Genomic DNA, 20,166 nt, shown 5'->3' on the forward strand with positions numbered 1-20,166 from the left:
TTATACCCTACCCATCTGGCTGAGTTTCCCCAGCCACTCTGGGTGGCTCCCAATCAAATGTTAAAAACAGTACAGCACTAAATATTTAAAACTTCCCTAAACAGGGCTGCCTTCAGATGTCTTTTAAAGATAGGATAGCTGCTTATTTCCTTCAGATCTGAAGGGAGGGTATTCCACAGGGCAGGTGCCACTACCAAGAAGGCCCTCTGTCTGGTTCCCTGTAACCTCACTTCTCGCAATGAGAGAACCACCAGAAGGCCCTCGGCTGGGCCAAGTGCTGGGCCTGGTGAAGGAGATCTTATATTTTTCACCTGCAACCACAGTTTGCAGCTAGTGATGGAGAGCCCCTAATAAATGATCGGTGAACTGGATTAAGGAAATTGATCTTTTAGTGTGGCAGCACCTACACTTTGTGACTCCCTGCCTCTGGACTCACCAAATCCCCTCCCAGGAACCAGCCAGAAAACAGCCGGCGAGGTAGAGGATAGCTCAGCCGCTTAGAGCACGGTGCTGATCATGCCAAGGCTGCAAGAGGACAGCTGCATATTCCTGCATCGCAGGGGGTTGGACTGGATGATGCCCAGGGGTCCCTTCCAGAGTTTCACGCTTATGCGCAGGAGATAGGCGGCGCTGCTCTGAGCTGCGGCTTGGAAAGCGTTCAGAGGTCGGTGGCAAGGCAGTTCCTGCGCTCCTCCTCCTCCTCCAGCCAACTCCCCTCTCCGGAAGCAGGATGGCCAAAGATGAGGCGGAAGCTGGGAACCGGAAGCCTGAAGCAGCTGTTTTAAGCGAGGCACAGAACTGTAGACTTGGGAGCGGGGATCCCTGGTGGTCATCTAGCCCAACCCCCTGCAATGCAGGAATCTCATCCATAACAGAGCGGCTCGGGGCTTCGGTGGCTTCTTCTCCTCTTCCTCCTCCAGCTCCCTTGTGGTCTCGATTTCCCCAAGGGTAGCCGGGGGGCAGGCGGAGGCAAACCCCGTGGAGACACTGCGTGGAGCAAGACGCCCGCTGCCCTGCGCCACGAGGGGCAAGGAAGGAAGCGGAGGTAGATCCTGGGGAGAGAAAGGGATCGGGCACCGGGCAGGCGGGGCAGATCACAGAGCGGAGGGTTGTTTTTAAGGGAGCGGGAGATCCCTTTTCTGTAACCCCGATCATCCCCGAAAGTGTCCGACCCATGCAAGGCTCACTCGCGAGCGAGATGTGGGTGGGAATCGAACAGCGCTCTGCACATGTGCCGGGAACAGCTCTCCTTTATCGCCTGGCAATTTGCGGGGCTGGGCGATGCTGAAGCCCGCAGGTTCTAGCCTGGGACTAAACAATTGACTGCTGCTGGCACATTTGCAAAGCTAAGCAGGGTCTCTTGTACGGTTTCAAATTGGGAGGGGGGCGGCGTTTTGAGATTCCTGCACTGCAGGGCGTTGGGTTGGATGATCCTTGAGACCCCTTCCAACTCTATGATTCTGTCATTCTATGAAATAAGAGCGAGGCAAGCGAAAGTGGAGCACACCTAGATGGATTTATTTGATGTTTTCGTGAGCCCAGGTGGCAGGCGTTGTTCTACTCTCAATTTCCTAATCCCGCATGCCTTTCAGGAAGCTGCAGTTGGTGCCCCAAACCTGGATCTAGGCAGGGGAGTTTTCCTTTTACAGTGGTACCTCGGGTTACATATGCTTCAGGTTACAGACTCCGCTAACCCAGAAATAGTTGTTGTTGTTAAGTCATGTCCGACTCTTCGTGACCCCCTGGACCAGAGCACGCCAGGCACTCCTGTCTTCCACTGCCTCCCGCAGTTTGGTCAAACTCATGCTGGTCTCTTCGAGAACATTATCCAGCCATCTCGCCCTCTGTCGTCCCCTTCTCCTTGTGCCCTCCATCTTTCCCAACATCAGGGTATTTTCCAGGGAGTCTTCTCTTCTCATGAGGTGGCCAAAGTATTGGAGCCTCAGCTTCACGATCTGTCCTTCCAGTGAGCACTCAGGGCTGATTTCCTTCATAATGGAGAGGTTTGATCTTCTTGCAGTCCATGGGACTCTCAAGAGTCTCCTCCAGCACCAGAAATAGTACCTCTGGTTAAGAACTTTGCTTCAGGATGTGAACAGAAATCGCATGGTGGCAGCATGGCAGCAGCAGGAGGCCCCATTAGTTAAAGTGGTGCTTCAGGTTAAGAACAGTTTCAGGTTAAGAATGGACCTCCGGAACGAATTAAGTACTTAACCCGAGGTACCACTGTATTCTTAAGCCAAATCGCTGAACAAACCAACACAGAGTGACTTTACCATGCCAGAACAAATGTGGCAACCATGGTTCACTTTGCGAAGAAATGGATTTAGAGAAGGCTCCCCCAACTTGATACACTCTCTAAATGTTTTGGACTACAACTCCCATCAACCTCCATGCCAACCAGGGCTGATGGGACCTCTATGGCAAAACTTCCAGAGTTTGGGGAAGGTAGAGTTTGCAGCTCTGTTGTTGTTGTTGTTGTTTAGTTGTGTCCAACTCTTTGTTACCCCCTGGACCAGAGCACGCCAGGCACTCCTGTCCTCCACCGCCTCCTGCAGTTTGGTCAAACTCATGCTGGTAGCTTCGAGAACACTGTCCCACCATCTCGTCCTCTGTCGTCCCCTTCTCCTTGTGCCCTCCATCTTTCCCAACATCAGGGTCTTTTCCAGGGAGTCTTCTCTTCTCATGAGGGGGCCAAAGTATTGGAGCCTCAGCTTCAGGATCTGTCCTTCCAGTGAGCACTCAGGGCTGATTTCCTTCAGAATGGAGAGGTTTGATCTTCTTGCAGTCCATGGGACTCTCAAGAGTCTCCTCCAGCACCATAATTCAAAAGCATCCATTCTTCGGCGATCAGCCTTCTTTATGGTCCAGCTCTCACTTCCATACATCACTACTGGGAAAACCATGGGTTTCACTATACGGACCTTTGTTGGCAAGGTGATGTCTTTGCTTTAAATTTTTTAAAAAACAGAAACTGCTCACTGTTTCTGTATTTGGGGGGAAAGCTTCACCTGAAGCATTTCTGCCTGTTATGAAGCTGTCAAAAGCACAGGAGCCCTGCGAGGAGGCAGCCTCTGAGAGAATGACAGACTTATTGTAGGTTTGGAGGATTGGGAAATGAGCAGACGGACATTCATGACATTTCAGGGGGTTGGGCTAAATGACCCTTTGGATCCCTTGTAATGCTATAATTCTGAGTCTAAGGCATTTTATTAAAACATGCTTAATAGCTCTGATGAAAAGAAATGGGGGGTTCTGGATGGTTACTTAGAGGATTTGCAAATGCAAGAGGAGAGCCAAGAATCTGTAGGGGCATTTGAAATATTAAAATGACATGGGGTAAATACTGTAAATTGCCATTCAAGATGACACCTCGCTGTTTGTGTCAGGAGTTGAATAAATTGTGGGCATGTGACCCAGGTGTGGCTCAGGGGATGTTTGGAGAAAGTAACAAGGTCATGGGTTCCTAAGATACCTGTGTGAGCCAGAAAAACAGAGGCTTGCCACTTCCACCATCCTGGTTCACTTCTACAGCTTGCCTCTTCTGTTGTCCCCATTCCTATTTTATGGCAATATTTCAGGCTTGCCTCTTCCGCCACCCTGGTTCACCTCTGCAACTTGCCTCTTCTGTTGTCCCCATTCTGTTTTATGTCAATATTTCAGGCTTGCCTCTTCCACCATCCTGGTTCACCTCTGCAACTTGCCTCTTCTGTTGTCCCCATTCCTATTTTATGGCAATATTTCAGGCTTGCCTCTTCCACCATCCTGGTTCACTTCTGCAGCTTGCCTCTTCTGTTGTCCCCATTCCTATTTTATGGCAATATTTTAGGCTTGCCTCTTCCACCTTCCTCATTCCCTTTTGTAGCAACGCTCGAGGCTTACCTCTCCTGCTGTCTCCCTTCTGCTTTTTTCAGCAGTGCTCAACCACTGGAACGAACCCGTTTTCACCACCGCGTTCAGAAGGATGGCATCACTGACGCTTTCTGAGCCAGCCCCTCTTCCGGCTAGTGTGGCAACAGTTGCTCTGGTTCCAGCTCAGGTGGGCAAGGGGACAACTGGCTCTGGGGCGACAACCTACCAATTTCCCTTCGCTTCAGTATGAAAGGTGGCCTTAGCCCCACCTGCTGCTCCTGAGAAGCTCTGTGGAGAGACAGTGAGGTGCAACAGTTAGAGGAGCAGTGGGAATGTGTTGGATTTTATAACACAAGTACTTTGTTTGAGAGTCTCTCATAAACAATTGCTGCTATCTTCAGATAGAGCTTGTAAGAACCCTACCCAAAAACCTGGAGATTCTCTGCCAATCAGTGTAGAAAATACTTAATTAGATATCCTATGCCCTTTTAAAAAGTGGGGTTTGGGGGGGGTTATTGGGCTGTTGTTTTTATTTTGATTATATGTTTTGTGGTTTTATATTTTGATTTTGTTCTGTGAACTGCCCTGAGACCTCCGGTTATAGGGCGGTATTTACAGTGGTACCTCGGAAGTCAAACAGAACCCATTCCGGAAGTCCGTTCGACTTCCAAAACGTTTGGAAACCAAGATGCGGCTTCCGATTGGCTGCAGGAAGCTCTCTTGCAGCCAATCGGAAGCCGCGTAAGCTGCATTGGACATTCGGGTTCCAAAGAACGTTCGCAAACTGGAACACTCACTTCTGGGTTTGCGGTGTTTGGGAGCCTAAACATTCAACTTGCGTTCGACTTCTGAGGGACGACTGTAAATTCAATAAATAAAATTAATTAGATGGATCAACTGTGTGGCTTGTGCGAAGGCGTCAAGTCCTTTGGGGAAGGGATATAGGTCAACTGTAGAGCACCTCTTATGCATGTAGAACGTCCCAGGAAAAGCCCTGTCTTGAAACCCAGTTAGCATTGATCAAGGGTAGCTATTGTGGTGGCCTCTGGATTTGTTTTTGGACTCCAACTCCCATCAGCCCCAGCCAGCATGGCCAATGGACAGGGATGATGGGATTTGTAGTGCAGCAAAATGTCAACTGGGCACCTTGTTGACTACGCCTGGCATAGATCATAGATGGACCGATGGTCTGACTCTGTACTATGCAATTTCCTTGCCTGGGACCCTGGAGATCCTCTGGTTGGTCAGTCTATAAACTAGTGAACTCGGCGGATCAACAACCTGACTTGGGATGAAGCCCCTTCCGAACTTCTTGTGTCTTCCTTCCAGGTTTTGGTGACCTTTCAGGATGTAGCGATCCACTTCAGTGAGGAAGAATGGGCCCTTTTGGATCCGGACCAAAGAGCTCTCTATATAGACGTCATGGTAGAGAACAACTTCAACTGGGCCTCTCTGGGTAGGCATCCCTTCTTTGCTGCTCAATAAATGGTGTTGAGAGGGCTTGGGAAGGCTCTAGGAAAGCATAGAATAGCTCTACTTTTCCCGTCTCTCAGTTTGAGTAAGGAAAGGGCCAGAGCCCAGGGGCTAGAGCACTTGCTCTGCATACATTGTCACTATTACAAGGTTATACGCTCTATAGAGTGGTACCTTGGGTTACATACGCTTCAGGTTACATACGCTTCAGGTTACAGACTCCGCTAACCCAGAAATAGTACCTCGGGTTAAGAACTTTGCTTCAGGATGAGAACAGAAATCGTGCTCCGGCAGTGCGGCAGCAGCAGGAGGCCCCATTAGCTAAAGTGGTGCTTCAGGTTAAGAACAGTTTCAAGTTAAGAACGGACCTCCGGAACGAATTAAGTACTTAACCCGAGGTACCACTGTATTTATTGCTCAAATCATGCAGCAAACCCCAGGCAGAACTGATGATTATTACTTGAGATACTTAACAGAGGACAGGGAACTAGATATTACCTTAAAAGTGGTTAAATTCTGTGCTGCTGCTATAAAATTAAAGAGACAAGCTTTGAATGAATCTAACCGCCAATGTCTTCATATGTTTTAAATTAGCAATTAAGGCTTCAACTTATATATTTTAGCAGTTTGAATTATTTATCGTGTATTAACTCATAGAGCTTAATTTTAATCTATTTATGTTTGTATGTTCTCTGTTGTTGTACAATGGTACCTTGGAAGTCGAACGGAATCCGTTCCGGAAGTCTGTTCGACTTCCAAAACGTTCAGAACCCAAAGCGCGGCTTCTGATTGGCTGTAGGAAGCTCCTGCAGCCAATCGGAAGCCACAGAAGCCCCATCAGACGTTCGGGTTCCAAAGAACATTTGCAAACCAGAACACTCACTTCCGGGTTTGCGGCGTTCAGGAGCCAAAACGTCTGTGTACCAAGGTGTTCAGGATCCAAGGTTTGATTGTATATGTTGTACTCTGGTCAGGGACCAAAATAAATAAATTCATTCATGCATGCATACAGAAGGCCTCAGGATCAATCCCCATTTAGGGCTTGGAAAAGCTCCCTGTCAAAGTTCACATCCTCACCATACATTTAAAGCATTCTTATACCCCTTTAGCAGGCATGGCTTCCCCCAAAGAATTCTGGGAGCTGCATTTATTCATTTATTCATTTTGTATACCACCTTTCATACGAAGGTCTTGGGGAAGTTCACAGCATAAAAATACAAAATAAAAACACGAAATTCATAATAAAAACGAGAACGAAAACTGAAATAAACCAATATCCCTCCTTCCCACAAAACACATTTAAAAGGACACAGAATGTTCATCAACCACAGGCCTGGTTGAAGAGGAACATTTTTGCCTGGCGCTGAAAGGTGTATAATGAAGGCGCCAGGCAAATGTCCCCGGGGAGAGCTTTTCACAAACAGGGAGCCACTGCAGAAAAGGCCCCGTTCTCGTGCTGCCACCCTCTGGATCTCTCGTGGAGGAGGCACACGAAGAAGGGCCCCGAAAGATGATCTCAGGGTCTGGTTAGGACCTAGGTTAGTATGGAGAAGTGTGTCAGAAGGAGTAAAATTTTCCTAATTCAACTTGTATTTTTGTCTTCCCTTCTGAAGGAGGATGTTTCTTTCCCAAGCTGACCCTCACTTCCAGGCCTAAAGGCACCAACAATCTCTGTGTACCGGACTCCAAGGAAATGGAGAGAATTTCAGGTAATGTCGTTTAAAGAACGTGGCCAGCAGGCTTGAATCTTCCTAGTTCAGTCAGAATATCATATTTCCTGAAGACTTTTCCTGACAAGATAGATGTAAAGCCAGAAAACATGTATCTCAAGGTTGGTTGGTTTTAAAAAATATGTATATCTATATCAGCCTTTCCAACCTGGTACTGTCTAAATGTTTTGCACTACATCTCCCATCAGCCTCAGCCATATAGTTTATTGCTGGTCTGGTGACAGTGGTTTTTATTCTTTATGCTCTGATCTTTTGCTCAATTAATGGTTTTTGAAATCAGCGACCTGTCTTGAAATATTTTTTATTTCTTCTCCGTAGAGAGACCAGTATTCTTGTGTATCTGAGCTAGAGTTTAACTCTAAGAGCAGGCATCACAGCTAAACTGAGTTTCCTGCCTTTTCTGTTCTTTGGAGCTGTATTGACAGCCGCCTGGTTGATCACCCCCTCCGCTGACAGAAGTGAGTCTCAGGATTCAAAATCAGAGCGCAAATCATTTTCTTTAGATCCTTGAGACTTCTGAGTTGTATCAGAAGCCACAAGCCTTTATTCTCGGTGCTGTTGTGAGTGGAAAGGTGTTAATTCAGCTCATTTAGTGCTGGAATATAAGGAAAGAAAGGAGAAGAGAGCTAATCTTGGCTGGATGACATCACTGCCCACAGCCCCGGCCATATTGTTGACGTTCTTACGGCATTTGGAGATAACCTGCCTTTGAACAGGGAAGCTCCATTTAGCTGCCATGGCTTATAAACCTATCTGCTTCCACAAATTGGTCTAACCATTCCCACCACCGGCCATCTGCTTTGGAAGCCAGTAGCTATGGTTGTGTTGCATGTGTGTTGTCCCACAAGTTTTTAAATTGTCATTTGTGAATATATTTGTTCTTCTCTTCCAAAAGGTGGTGGCATGGCGAGTGAGACCAAGCAGAAACCTCTTCAGCCAGAAGATTATTCCTTCGAAGCCAACAAGACTTTAATGAGAAGATCCCAGAATAATGTTTCTTTTTCGAGTGAGTGCCCATTAAAAACATTTGGGGGGAAACAAGCAGGGATAAGTCCATATGTAGCCCCAAACTCTGCAACTTTTCCTCATAGGGGAGCTGATCCGTCCCCTTGATCATTTGGTCATCCTTAAAGTAAAGGTAAAGGGACCCCTGACCATTAGGTCCAGTTGTGGCCGACTCTGGGGTTGCAGTGCTCCTCTCACTTTACTGGCCGAGGGAGCCGGCGTACAGCTTCCAGGTCATGTGGCCTGCATGACTAAGCCACTTCTGGCGAACCAGAGCAGCGCACGGAAACACCGTTTACCTTCCCGCTGGAGCGGTACCTATTTATCTACTTGCACTTTGACGTGCTTTCGAACTGCTAGGTTGGCAGGAGCAGGGACCGAGCAGTGGTAGCTCACTCCCTTGCGGGGATTTGAACCGCCGACCTTCAGATCGGCAAGTCCTAGGCTCTGTGGTTTAACCCACAGTGTCACCTTTGGTCATCCTTACCAAGAGCTTTTTGAAGAAGAGCTATTTAAGGGAGCAGGATATTTTTTTGGGGGGTGGGGATAATAATAATAATAATAATAATAATAATAATAATAATAATAATAATAATAATAATAATAATTTATTATTTATACCCTGCCCATCTGGCTGAGTTTCCTCAGCCACTCTGGGCGGCTCCCAATCAAGTGTTAAAAACAGTACAGCGTTACATATTAAAAACTTCCCGGAACAGAGCTGCCTTAAGATGTCTTCTGAATGTCAGGTAGTTGTTTATCTCTTTGACATCTGATGGGAGGGCGTTCCACAGGGCAGGCGCCACTACCGAGAAGGCCCTCTGTCTGGTTCCCTGTAGCCAGAATGTTTCTGAGGAATGTTTCTGAGGCAGCGATAGCTTCCCTTTTAAACTTTCCCCTGAGACAAGTAAGGTGCAATCTGCTCTTCTCCTTTCTGCAGAGGAGGCTTGGAGCCAGGATTGCCTCTCCTCATCCTCTTTGTGTGATAGAATAATGTTTGGCAGGGCTGAAGGTCCACTCCTCCGTTCTGAGCACCCAGAAACACGAGAGGAAACTTTGGGAAGACTAGAGCAGAAAGGTGAGGCCTCTGGAGGCCTCCTCATAGATGAAAGAGAAGAGGTGTGGACCAATTCCGGGAGGACTTACCGGTGGAAGTCGTTCCTCGTCCCACGGGAAACAAAACCTCCAAGGGAGAAGCTTCACAGGTGCCCGGTTTGCTGGAAGTGCTACAGCACGAGGCCCATCCTGGCGCGCCACCAGAGGGTCCACACGGGCGAGAGGCCGTACCAGTGCTCCGAGTGCAGGAGGAGCTTCGGCCAACGCATCGACCTGAAGAACCACCAGAGGATCCACACGGGCGAGAAGCCGTACGCGTGCTCGGAGTGCGGGAAGAGCTTCAAGCACCACTCCAGCTTGACGGCCCACGAGAAGATCCACACGGGCAACAAGTCCTATTCGTGCCTGGAGTGCCGGAGCAGCTTCAGCAACAGGTCGAGTTTCTCCAAGCATCAGATGACCCACTTGGCAGAGAAGGCAGGGCCTTCTCTGGGAGCAGCGAAAGTTTCAGGGAGTGGTGGAACCTTACAGGACATCAGAGAATCCACCTGAGAGAGATGGGCTGGCCACCTCTGCCATGAACTTAGGACATTCCTGTCTTACGGGGGCAAGGGAAAGCTGTGGCCCTCAATGTGTTATTGGACTCCAGCTCCCCGGACCCTTGCCTATTGGCCGTGCCCCACTGTGCTTGGTTTTACTCTGAAGTTCCAGAGCAGCATTGATCCCTGCCAAAAGCAGGGCTTGCCTTGGGTGCTGAAAGCAAGCCCTTCCTGGGGCAGGAATCTGGTTTCATTATGAAGGTTTGACTGGGTGGTTTTATGGGGTTTCTGAACTTTTGCATTAAATACACGATGGTTTTGTACTGAAATTTGTTTACTGGTTGTTGTTTTTAAAACACCATGCACTATTCTCCTTGGGAGTGCAGCTAGGCCCTGGGAGGTGCTATGTACACACACTCAGCAAGTTGGAGGTAACTCTTTATTAGCAAAAACACAATCGACACAGGAGTGTCAGGCCTAATAAGCACAGCAACTCATCTCCGGCAGGTGTGTCCCCCTTGCTGAGACTGAAAGTCCCCTCCTCTCCAGGGTTTCCCCAAGCAATTGGAGACTGTGCCTGTGCAAAGCTAACTTCTCCTCCTCCCCTTTTCATAGCTGTCAACTTTTCCCTTTTCTTGTGAGAAATCCTATTTGGAATAAGGGAATTTCCCTTAAAAAAAGGGAAACATTGACAGCTATGCCCCTTTTATGCCATCTGTTAGTCAACCTAGCTAGGGTTGATGGGAATCAACCGTATATTTAAAGCACACATATGCCCCAATCCTGGGAACTGCAGTTTACCCCACAAATAGCTACAGTTCCCAGCACCCATAGAAAATTACAGCTCCTATAATTCACCACCATCATCATAATTTTATTTATATCTCGCCTATCTGGCTGGATTTCACCAGCCACCCTTTGGTGGGGAAGAAGATGTACTCAAAATGTATGATATGTACACAATCTTGAGTCCAGCAGTGTCCACAGGTTTCCCAACCCAGTGTTAGTCTCAAATGTCATGTCCTCCAGACATTAACAGAGTGCAGCTCCCGCCATCCCCAGCCAGGGGCGATGGGAGTTGTAGTTCAGCAACATCTGAAGGGCCCCCATGTCAGCGAGCTTTGTCACAATCTGCATTAAGACTCTTTTGCTCAGCAAAGGGTTAAGGTGAGGGAATACCGCCTCCTAGAGAGACCGGAAGCTCCTCTGCGGCAGGAAAGGGGGGAAACAAAAACAATCAAATGCCACTTCCTGTTCCGCTTCCCATGGGAAAGTGGCCTTTGAATTTTCCCACGCGCAGATAATCAGGGCTCGGAAGGACTTTTCCGGTGGCTGCGAAAGAACCAGGCAAGTGGGGAGGGCGGAGGGGAAGGGAGGGTGTGCTGGGCCTCGAATGGGCTCCATGGCAGGCAGAAGTGCAACTGGGGAAGCTTTTCCCTGCCGTGGGGCTGGGAAGGAGACGGGAAGGCTGGGGATAATAATAATAATAATAATAAAACATCCTTGGTTGGAAATCTGCCCGCCAGGTAGGGGAGAGCGGCAGAAAAACGAGGAGCCCTTCGATTTATTATTATTTTTTTGGATGATGCACACTTCAAGTGGAGCAGAGAGCGAGTCTTTGTGCAGAATGAGGGGGCGGCAATCTGGATCCACAAGAGCATCTTTCCTGTAGACATAGGTATAGTCTGTTTATTACACCAGTGGTTTCCAAACTTCCCACCCCCTACCACCCAGTGGACCACTTGTATATTGCTGTTGGAGGACCACCTCAATTATTTTTCTGCTCTTTGTAGCAAATGTAATGCCCTGACGTCCTGACGATTTTTAGTCATATTTTTATTGCTTCTTCTATTTCTTGTGTTGCACTTGATCCTACTCCAATTTGCATTCCATAGAGTTCAGGCAGAAACTTCCACAACTCCTCCACGCTGCCCAATAGATAGCTCAGTCAACAGAGCATGAGACTCTTGATCCCGAGGTCGTGGGTTCAGGAAAAATATTCCCGCAGAGCAGCGGGTTGGACTGGATGACCCTCTAGGTCCCTTTTGACTCTACAATCCCACGATTCTATGACTCTGTGGCTACCAGGCTGGTGCCTTAATGCAAGGCTCCCCCTACTCTGGCAGGTAGCCTTCAGCCAAGGAAGATTTCCAGCTCCAATTTTTCTTTTCTCCCTTCAACAGCACAGCCGTTGCCCCAGTCAGCATCTCGGAGGGGAGTGAGAGGATGGCCCGCCTCCTGCCGGACCTCTGTAAAGAAACCCAGCTGACAGAGAGCGGCTTGTGGGGCAGCGACAAAGTCAGCTGCTTGAAGGTGAAGGAGGAGGCTCTAGAGGACGAGCCAGCCAGCTCAGAGGCGCAGCGACAGCACTTCCGGCAGTTCGGCTACCAGGAGAACGAGGGTCCAAGGGAGGTGTGCAACCAGCTCTGGGAGCTGTGCAACCTGTGGCTGAAGCCCGAGAGGCACACCAAGGAGCAGATCCTGGAGCTGGTGGTGCTGGAGCAGTTCCTGGCTGTCCTGCCAGCGGAGGTGCAGAACTGGGTCAGGGATGTGGAGCCGGAGAACTGTTCCCAGGCGGTGGCCCTGGTGGAGGACTTCCTGCTGCGGCAGCAAGAGGACGAGAGGCAGGAAGAGCTGGTGAGGATGTTAGGAAGGACCCAGGAAGAGGTCAGGCCAAAGGGGCTCCTTCTAGCCCACCATCTTGTTTCCCATAGTGGCCAAACAGATGCTTCAGTGGGAAGCCCCTGAGCAAGACTTGCTTGCGACAGCATCTCTCCCCACCTGAAGCCTCCAACAAGTGATACTCAGAAGCACACTGTCTTGCACTAATGCATGAAGTGGACCATCGATGGCTACTAGCATGGTGGTTCTGCTCTGTCTCCACAGTTGGAAGTGGTAACACTTCTGAATAATAATAATAATAATAATAATAATAATAATAATAATAATAATAATAATAAACGGCCTCGGTCCAGTATATCTGGAGTGTCTCCACCACCATTGTTCTACCCGGACACTGAGGTCCAGCACTGAGGGCCTTCTGGCAGTTCCCTCCCTGTGAGAAGCCAAGTTACAGGGAACCAGGCAGAGGGCCTTCTCGGTAGTGGCACCCACCCTGTGGAACGCCCTCCCACCAGATGTCAAAGAGAACAACAACTACCAGACTTTTAGAAGACATCTGAAGGCAGACCTGTTTAGGGAAGCTTTTATGTTTGATGCATTACTATATTTTAAGATTTTGTTGGAAACCGCCCAGAGTGGCTAGGGAAGCCCAGCCAGATGGGTGGGGTATTAATAATAATAATAATTTACACCCAGCCACTCTGGGTAGCTCCCAACAGAATATTAAAAACACAATAAAACATCAAACATTAAAAACTTCCCTAAACAGGGCTGCCCTAAGATGTCTCCTAAAAGTCAGATAGTTGTTTATTTCCTTCACATCGAATGGAATGGCGTTCCACAGGGCGGGTGCCACCACCAAGAAGGCCCTCTGCCTGGTTCCTTGTAACTTCGCTTCTCGCAGGGAGGGAACCACCAGAAGGCCCTCGGAGCTGGACCTCAGTGTCCAGGCTGAACGATGGGGGTGGAGACGCTCCTTCAGGTATACTGGGCTGAGGCTGTTTAGTGCTTTAAAGGTCAACACCAACACTTTGAATTTGCTCAGAAACGTACTGGGAGCCAATGTAGGTCTTTCAGGACTGGTGTTATGTGGTCTCGGTGGCCACTCCCAGTCACCAGTCTAGCTGCTGCATTTTGGATCATCCTGATGAAGCCAGATTCTATCAGTTTGAGGAAAACAGGTGGGATTAAAATGCAACGAATAAATAAAATAAGTTTGTATCTGCAGGTGGTGCAGTGACCGGTTGGGTCTTTAAAGGGAGAGGTGATTTTTCAGGTATCCAGGTCCCAAGCTTTCTAGGGCTCACTCAAACCAGCCCCTTGGAACTTGCCAGCAGCCAGCCTCGCCTCCTTTCAACGTCCTGTGCTCTTGTTTCAGATGTTGGGCCCGTTCAAAGAGGAGGCTGCTAATTTCCCCACCGCTGAAGACGCTTCCTCAGACACCTGGCGGAGGGTCATCTTAGGGGAGATGAAGCAGGAGGAGGAGGAGGACGACGACGACAGAGACACAGCCTTGTTGGGTAAGGACTCCTCTTTCTATGCTGCTTAGAGTGTGAGTGACTCATGTACAGTGGTGCCTCGCAAGACGAAATTAATTCGTTCCGCAAGTTTTTTCTTCTTGCGAGTTTTTCGTCTTGCGAAGCACGGTTTCCCATAGGAATGCATTGAAAATCAATCAATGCGTTCCTATGGAAACCGCCTTCAGACCAGGTCCGGGGACAGTCTGTCCCCCGACCTCTTCTGAAGGCTGGGGGGGGGGGGGGACAAAGGCTTTTCTTCCCACCTCCTGCCCCGCAAGCTCCGGGGACAGGAGGGCTTTGCTGCCAACCGCCAGCATTTTAAAAGCCCCCGCTGTCCCGGGGCGATTTTAAAATGCTGGTGGGCGGCAGCGAAGGCTTCGTCCGGGACAGACTGTCCCCGGACCTGGTCTTTGCTCCCGACCGCCAGCATTTTAAAAGAGGTCCCCGGAGATTTCCCTATGGGCTTTCTTCTTGCGAAGCTATTTTATGTACACAAGCAATAGATAATATGTCACTGTTGTTTTTTTGTAAGTCTCTCTTAAACATTTCCCATTTTTGAGAAAATAATTGTTTGGCGTTACCTCTTAACCTATTTGTTAGTTGAGCCATTTCCACATAGTCTAATACAGTCATACCTCAGGTTGAAGTAGCTTCAGGATGAATATTTTCGGGTTGTGCTCCGCGGCAACCCGGAAGTAACGGAGCTTGTACGGGACCGCCTCTCCTGGTATGCCCCACAGAGGAACCTACGGTCTGCAAATAATAACATCCTGAAGGTCCCAGGCCACAGAGAGGTTAGGCTGGCCTCAACTAGAGCCAGGGCTTTCTCGGCTGCGGCTCCAATCTGGTGGAACGCTCTGTCACAAGAGACTAGGGCCCTGTGGGACTTGACATCTTTCCGCAGGGCCTGCAAGACAGAGTTGTTCCACCAGGCCTTTGGTCAGGGCCCAGCCTGACTCCCTCCTCTGGCAACCTGCACAGAATTTTGCTTAACGGTTGCCATTAATTTGATTTTAATTAATTTTTATAATGAAATGTTTTTAGAATGTTGGGTTATTTGATTGATTGTTGTTAGCCGCCCTGAGCCCAGCTTCGGCTGGGGAGGGCGGGATATAAATAAAATTTATTATTATTATTATTCTGGGTTTTGCCGCTCATGCATGCGCAGACGCTGAAAATGACGTCACGCGCATGTGCGGAAGCGCCGAAGCTCGATCCGCACATGCACAGGTGCGTCTTACGTTTACTTCAGGATGCGAACGGGGCTCCGGAACGGATCCCATTCGTATCCAGAGGTACCACTGTAATTCATTGGCAGAATGACTTGCGTTTTGATTTCCTTCTTTCTGGCAGCTTCCGAGAGAGTGTGCGGGGAGGACGACCCAGACCGTTCCGCAGATCCAAGGCCTCACGAGGTGCTTTTGGGGATTGCTGAGTGGAACAGTCCCGATCCAGGGGAAGCCTCCGAGAGCCTGCCGGGAAGCCACCCGGAGAACAGGAGGGACAAACTGGTTTGCGGGCCACAGGGCTACCAGCCGGCCAAGGGAGGAGTGGCTGTGCAGCCGCGGATCCAGGACGAGCGCCTGAAGAAGTGCCCGGAATGCGGGAAGGGCTTTGTGTGGCGGTCGGAGCTGATAGAGCACCAGCGCTCGCACACCGGGGAGAGGCCCTACTCCTGCTCGTACTGCGGGAAGAGCTTCAGCCGCAAGTCGTACATCATCAAGCACGAGAGGATCCACACGGGGGAGAAGCCCTACATCTGCTCGCACTGCGGCAAGGGCTTCATCTCCAAGTCAGACCTGATCAAGCACGAGAGGACCCACACGGGAGAGAAGCCCTACATCTGCCCCGACTGCGGCAGGAGCTTCAGCAGGAAACAGTTCCTTGTCACCCACCGCAGGACCCACACGGGCGAGAAGCCCTACAAGTGCTCCGAGTGCGGGAAGAGCTTCAGCCAGAGGACTTGCCTGGTCATCCACGAGAGGGCTCACACTGGGGAGAAGCCTTTCAAATGCCTGGTGTGCGGGAAGAGCTTCGGCCGCAGGGACATCCTCATGACCCACCAGAAACTGCACACCCGTGAGAAGGCCTTCCAGTGCGCTGACTGGTTGTGAAGCTGCCCTTTTGCCCGATTCCGTATTCTCTTCGGAGTTCATAACTGTACAGTGGTACCTCTGGATGCGAACGGGATCCGTTCCGGAGCCCCGTTCGTATCCTGAGTAGAACGTAACACGCATCTGAGCGTGCATGGGTCGTGTTTCGCCGCTTCCGCGCATGCGCACGACATCGTTTTGAGCATCTGCGCATGCACGAGCAGCAAAACCCGGAAGTAACGCGCTCCGTTACTTCTGGGTCGCCGCGGATCGTAAACTGAAAACGCTCAACCTGAAGCATATTTAACCCGAGGGATGACTGTATATATTGTGGAATTGGGTGTTGGTTTTTTTAACATGAAGGTTTTGCATAGAAGAAGCCTTACGGATGGCTGCTTAACATGCTTCCTCCCACACACACCTTTTAAAGTATTTGATGGCTTCTTTTGTACATCGGGAAAATGTAATGTGTGAATTAAGTAAACAAGTGTGTTCTACAGGTAATCAGGAAAGTAAGGCTTACCAGAAAGACCTAAGATTGGTTATAGGTCTCGGTTAAATGCACATTTAGTGGTGACCCACTGGGTTTCAGTAATGGGCTGGTTCAGATGCCAAATCCGTTGGACGTATCCCAGAGGTTCCCAAACTTATTTGGCCTATCTCCCCCTTTTCAGGAAAAAAAATATACTCAGCCCTGTCCTGCACCAGAAATCTGTCTTCTAATTTAAACAAACAGACAGAAAGATGCAGTGAAAACTGGATGAAGAGATGGACTAGGACCCGGGATTAAAAACTCATGGGAGGGTGGACCAGAGTGAAGCCTGCGGGCTCCGTCCGATCCGCCCCAGGAGCCGGGCTGACACCGTAGCTCACTTGCCATTGGCCAAATAGGCAGGCAAGCTGTGATCCATTTCTTGGGCCTGGGTGAAGCCAAAAAGGGGTCACCGAAACCTGGGAAAGCCCCTCATGACCACCGGATCCAGGGGAGGGATTGTCACCGTCCTGCAACGGTGCCCAACGTGGCAGTAAGCATCATTACACAACAGATGAAATGTGTATGAACAGTTTTTTCAAAATTTTCTTCTTTCCCTATGCTTCCACAGCCCCTCTGTTTTTATTCATGGTCCCCAATTGCACCGCTGCATCATTCCAGCAACCCCCAGGGGGCAGTATAGACCACAGTAGGAAACACTGATGTAATCTGTGGAGTTCTGTGTAGAGAAACTAATGATAATGATAATAATAATAGTTTATTATTTATACCCCGCCCATCTGGCTAGGTTTCCCCAGCCACTCTGGGCAGCTTCCAACCAAATATTAAAAACAATACAGCATCAGACATTAAAAACTTCCCTAATGAACCTAGATCATTAGCTGTGTCCATTAGTTCAGTAGGTCTACTGTCAGTGGGACCAGCCTTGGCTCGGCCGTCTTTGGTGCTGAGCGCTGCCACCTTGCGTGCTTGGATCCAGAACAGTCCTGCTGGATGGGGCCCATCTAGTCCGGCATTCTGTCCTCACAGTGGCCAACAAGGTCTGCCAATGGGAAGCCTGCAAGCGCAACACCACTAGCCTCCGCAATTCAGAGCAACTGGTGTTCAGAAGAATATACTGCCCCCGGCTGTGGATGAACAACATAGCCGTCATGGCTGGTAGATTCCTGCTTTCTCACTTCCTGCTTTGGACAAACCACCGTTTCAGCAGGTTTCCTGTTTCCTGCTAACCACAGTTTGGTGGTTAGCGTGTAATAAACTCTAGTTTTCCTGAATTGGGAAGTCAGGAAGGGAATTGGAGATAAGTCAGCCTGAGCTACTGACCCAAGGACATGGTTGTTTTTTTTTTTATAATGCAGAAACCGTTGTGTTGAATGGCCCTAAGAGAAATCAGCTCATGGCAATATTCGCTCTGGCAAGCAACCTTTGGCCAGGAGGATCTGAAGAACCTCCTTTTGTGATGTTGTGTGTGCCTAAGGGTGCTCTGCAATTGGATAGCAATCCTACCTCTCTGTTGTATCAGTGCTGGATTTGAAACCAAAAGGTGTCTTTTAAAAAGGCAAAAAAGCTGTATGGTACTTTAAAAAAGCATGGTGTGCAAGGATTTCCTTGCAGAAAATGAACAGAAGCTTCTGGAAAGGAATTTAGGTCTTGCTGTTCCATCAGCGCAAGCATTTCAGCTTGCCAGACTGAATGATCCTCCTTCTTTGTCCCCCAAACCAGTTCTGGGGGAGAAGGGGGAGCCCCATTGTGCTATTTGAAGTCCTTACACAAGCTTCTATTTGGGGGCACTTGTCAGCTGAATCCCTTTCTCACTGCCTCACGTTTGTGCCAAATCATGGTTTACAATCCAAACCATCCTTCAGAATTGCTTGTTTGCTGCCATTTTCGGCTTGCTGAAACTGTCCCTGTTGGGGGTCGTAGCACAAACCATGGTTTACAAATCCGTTTCAAGCCACGGTTTCTGATCTTGATTTGCAAGCTGACTGTAACCATGGTTTGTTTGATTCATAACACTAAACCAAACCTTAGTTAACCTTCCACTACCATGTTTTTGGGTGGCCTCTGTATTTGAGGCCTTGTATGAATAAGCAGTGAGGTGTGCCTAACATAGCTCAGCCTTGTACTTTGACCACTTTCCTGGTGGGCCTTGGTAGCCAGGAATTCCATGTGTGTGAATGGGTTTGCAGAAAGGTGGGCTGCTTAGATGCCAGTCTGTTTGGTAAAAGGCTCTTTTGTCTTTTACAGTGGTACCTCGGGTTAAGTACCGTATTTTTCGCTCTACAGGACATGGAGCGAATGCAGGCTTTCGCTGAAGCCTGGAGAGTGAGAGGGGTCGGTGCACACCGACCCCTCTCGCTCTCCAGGCTTCTGGAAGCTATCCGCAAACCTTTGGAGCACGCAACCTCGCCGCCGCTCCCAGACTCGTTCTGGGGGCTGGGGGAAGCTCAGGCTTCCCCCGCCCCAGCCCTGCAACTAAAAACGAAGCCAAGGATCCCGCTCGCTGTCTTGGCTTCTTTGCTGTTTGGGGCTGGGGGGGGGATTTCTTTATTTCCCCCCCTAAAATCTAGGTGCGCCCTATGGTCCAGTGCGCCCTATAGAGCGAAAAATACGGTACTTAATTTGTTCCAGAGGTCCGTTCTTAACCTGAAACTGTTCTTAACCTGAAGCACCACTTTAGCTAATGGGGCCTCCTGCTGCTGCTGTGCTGCCAGAGCACGATTTCTGTTCTCATCCTGAAGCAAAGTTCTTAACCCAAGGTACTATTTCTGGGTTAGTGGAGTCTGTAACCTGAAGCGCCTGTAACCCGAGGTACCACTGTATTACTTGCCCGCTAACAGACTACAATCCTTCACCCCTCTTTTATTCAGCCAACATGAAAACACAAGCTAACTAGCCTCTTGGCAAGTTAGCGGTTTTGAGGAGCAGGTTTTATAAGCCTTTTTAATAGGTTTCTTCCAAATTCTTGCATTTCTCATATATTCCCACCCCAAAAAAGACTTAACACAGCAAAACAAACACGATAACATCAGAATGCCTGATAAATATTAGGCTGACTGTTAAGAATCTTTCCAAAATGTCATCTTAAAAATGTGACCTGTTTTTAGATTGTGAGCCTGAGAGGCAGGCAACCCACTCCCCTTTTAATCTCGATATAGCACAACATCTAGTGTTGCTTTGTAGGTTCTCGATGAAATAAATAAGTACCGGTAGATACGTTTGATGTGTGCATTTCCTCCGCCCCCGAGGGAGGAGGGAACAAAGAGCTCAGACATGTCAGTCTATCTGGTTGTTAAGTACTGGCGGAGAAAGAGGAGTGCGGAGGGAGCACATCGTCCCGGCAGCGCGACCCGGTGGGCGCCATGCCCCCAGGACGCGCGCCACGCCCCTGGGAAGCTGAAGCAGAGACTGTTCCTGTTGTGAGTTCCTTTAAAAAGCAAAATGATCAAATTGGAGGGGCAGTCTGGTAAACCAGCCATCTAGTCTCACCTCCCCACAGAGAAAATAAAAAAATTCCTTCCAGTAGCACCTTAAAGACCAACTAAGTTAGTTCTTGGTATGAGCTTTCGTGTGCATGCACACTTCTTCAGATACACGGATACAAGTGTGTTCTTCACTGAACTGAAGTGTTCTTCAGATACACGGATACTTCTTCAGATACAAGTGTGCATGCACACGAAAGCTCATACCAAGAACTAACTTAGTTGGTCTTTAAGGTGCTACTGGAAGGATTTTTTTTATTTTGACTATGGCAGACCAACACGGCTACCTATCGGTAACTCC

At 49.0% G+C, this 20,166-nt stretch overlaps 3 protein-coding genes across 8 annotated transcripts in view; 2 read left to right on the top strand and 1 right to left on the bottom strand.

Annotated features, from left to right (window-relative positions):
• Window positions 1-526: 526 nt before the first annotated feature.
• On the top strand, window positions 527-9,984 carry LOC310701734 (zinc finger protein 34-like). 6 transcript variants are annotated; one of them, XM_083493043.1, is made up of 6 exons: window positions 527-1,045; window positions 3,918-4,039; window positions 5,182-5,308; window positions 6,939-7,034; window positions 7,951-8,061; window positions 9,001-9,984. In XM_083493043.1, exons 2-6 carry the CDS (start codon window positions 3,965-3,967, stop codon window positions 9,666-9,668), a joined length of 1,077 nt encoding a protein of 358 aa, XP_083349169.1. In that variant the 5' UTR covers window positions 527-1,045; window positions 3,918-3,964; the 3' UTR covers window positions 9,669-9,984. The 6 variants fall into 6 exon arrangements, with proteins under 6 accessions (XP_083349169.1, XP_083349167.1, XP_083349170.1 ...); XM_083493041.1 differs by having other exon boundaries at window positions 528-1,045; window positions 3,915-4,039; XM_083493044.1 differs by lacking the exon at window positions 527-1,045 and adding an exon at window positions 1,481-2,937.
• Window positions 9,985-10,573: 589 nt separating this feature from the next.
• LOC310701677 (zinc finger and SCAN domain-containing protein 16-like) lies at window positions 10,574-17,255 on the top strand. Its single transcript, XM_083492934.1, has 4 exons — window positions 10,574-11,002; window positions 11,839-12,292; window positions 13,656-13,797; window positions 15,151-17,255. Exons 2-4 carry the CDS (start codon window positions 11,882-11,884, stop codon window positions 15,909-15,911), a joined length of 1,314 nt encoding a protein of 437 aa, XP_083349060.1. The 5' UTR covers window positions 10,574-11,002; window positions 11,839-11,881; the 3' UTR covers window positions 15,912-17,255.
• A 2,629-nt stretch (window positions 17,256-19,884) lies between these two features.
• Window positions 19,885-20,166, bottom strand: part of LOC310701488 (zinc finger protein RFP-like) — a 221,327-nt gene continuing 221,045 nt past the window's right edge. Inside the window, exon 9 of the transcript XR_014523059.1 lies at window positions 19,885-20,004. The gene's annotated coding sequence lies outside the window, so the exon portion shown is untranslated. The remainder of the gene's footprint in view (window positions 20,005-20,166) is intronic.

Source organism: Podarcis liolepis (assembly GCF_965112155.1).
Source record: "Podarcis liolepis genome assembly, chromosome: 2".
In the NCBI taxonomy this organism is placed as follows: Eukaryota; Metazoa; Chordata; class Lepidosauria; order Squamata; family Lacertidae; genus Podarcis; species Podarcis liolepis.

What these genes read in the sequence shown, in the direction of transcription:
- LOC310701677 (XM_083492934.1), top strand. Translation starts at nt 11,882, where the DNA reads ATGGCCCGCCTCCTGCCGGACCTCTGTAAAGAAACCCAGCTGACAGAG. An exon ending in ACGAGAGGCAGGAAGAGCTG is followed by an intron (nt 12,293 to 13,655) that starts GTGAGGATGTTA and finishes CTCTTGTTTCAG; the next exon opens with ATGTTGGGCCCGTTCAAAGA. An exon ending in CAGAGACACAGCCTTGTTGG is followed by an intron (nt 13,798 to 15,150) that starts GTAAGGACTCCT and finishes TCTTTCTGGCAG; the next exon opens with CTTCCGAGAGAGTGTGCGGG.
- LOC310701734 (XM_083493040.1), top strand. Translation starts at nt 2,421, where the DNA reads ATGGCAAAACTTCCAGAGTTTGGGGAAG. An exon ending in GGAAATGGAGAGAATTTCAG is followed by an intron (nt 7,035 to 7,950) that starts GTAATGTCGTTT and finishes CTCTTCCAAAAG; the next exon opens with GTGGTGGCATGGCGAGTGAG. An exon ending in GAATAATGTTTCTTTTTCGA is followed by an intron (nt 8,062 to 9,000) that starts GTGAGTGCCCAT and finishes TCCTTTCTGCAG; the next exon opens with AGGAGGCTTGGAGCCAGGAT.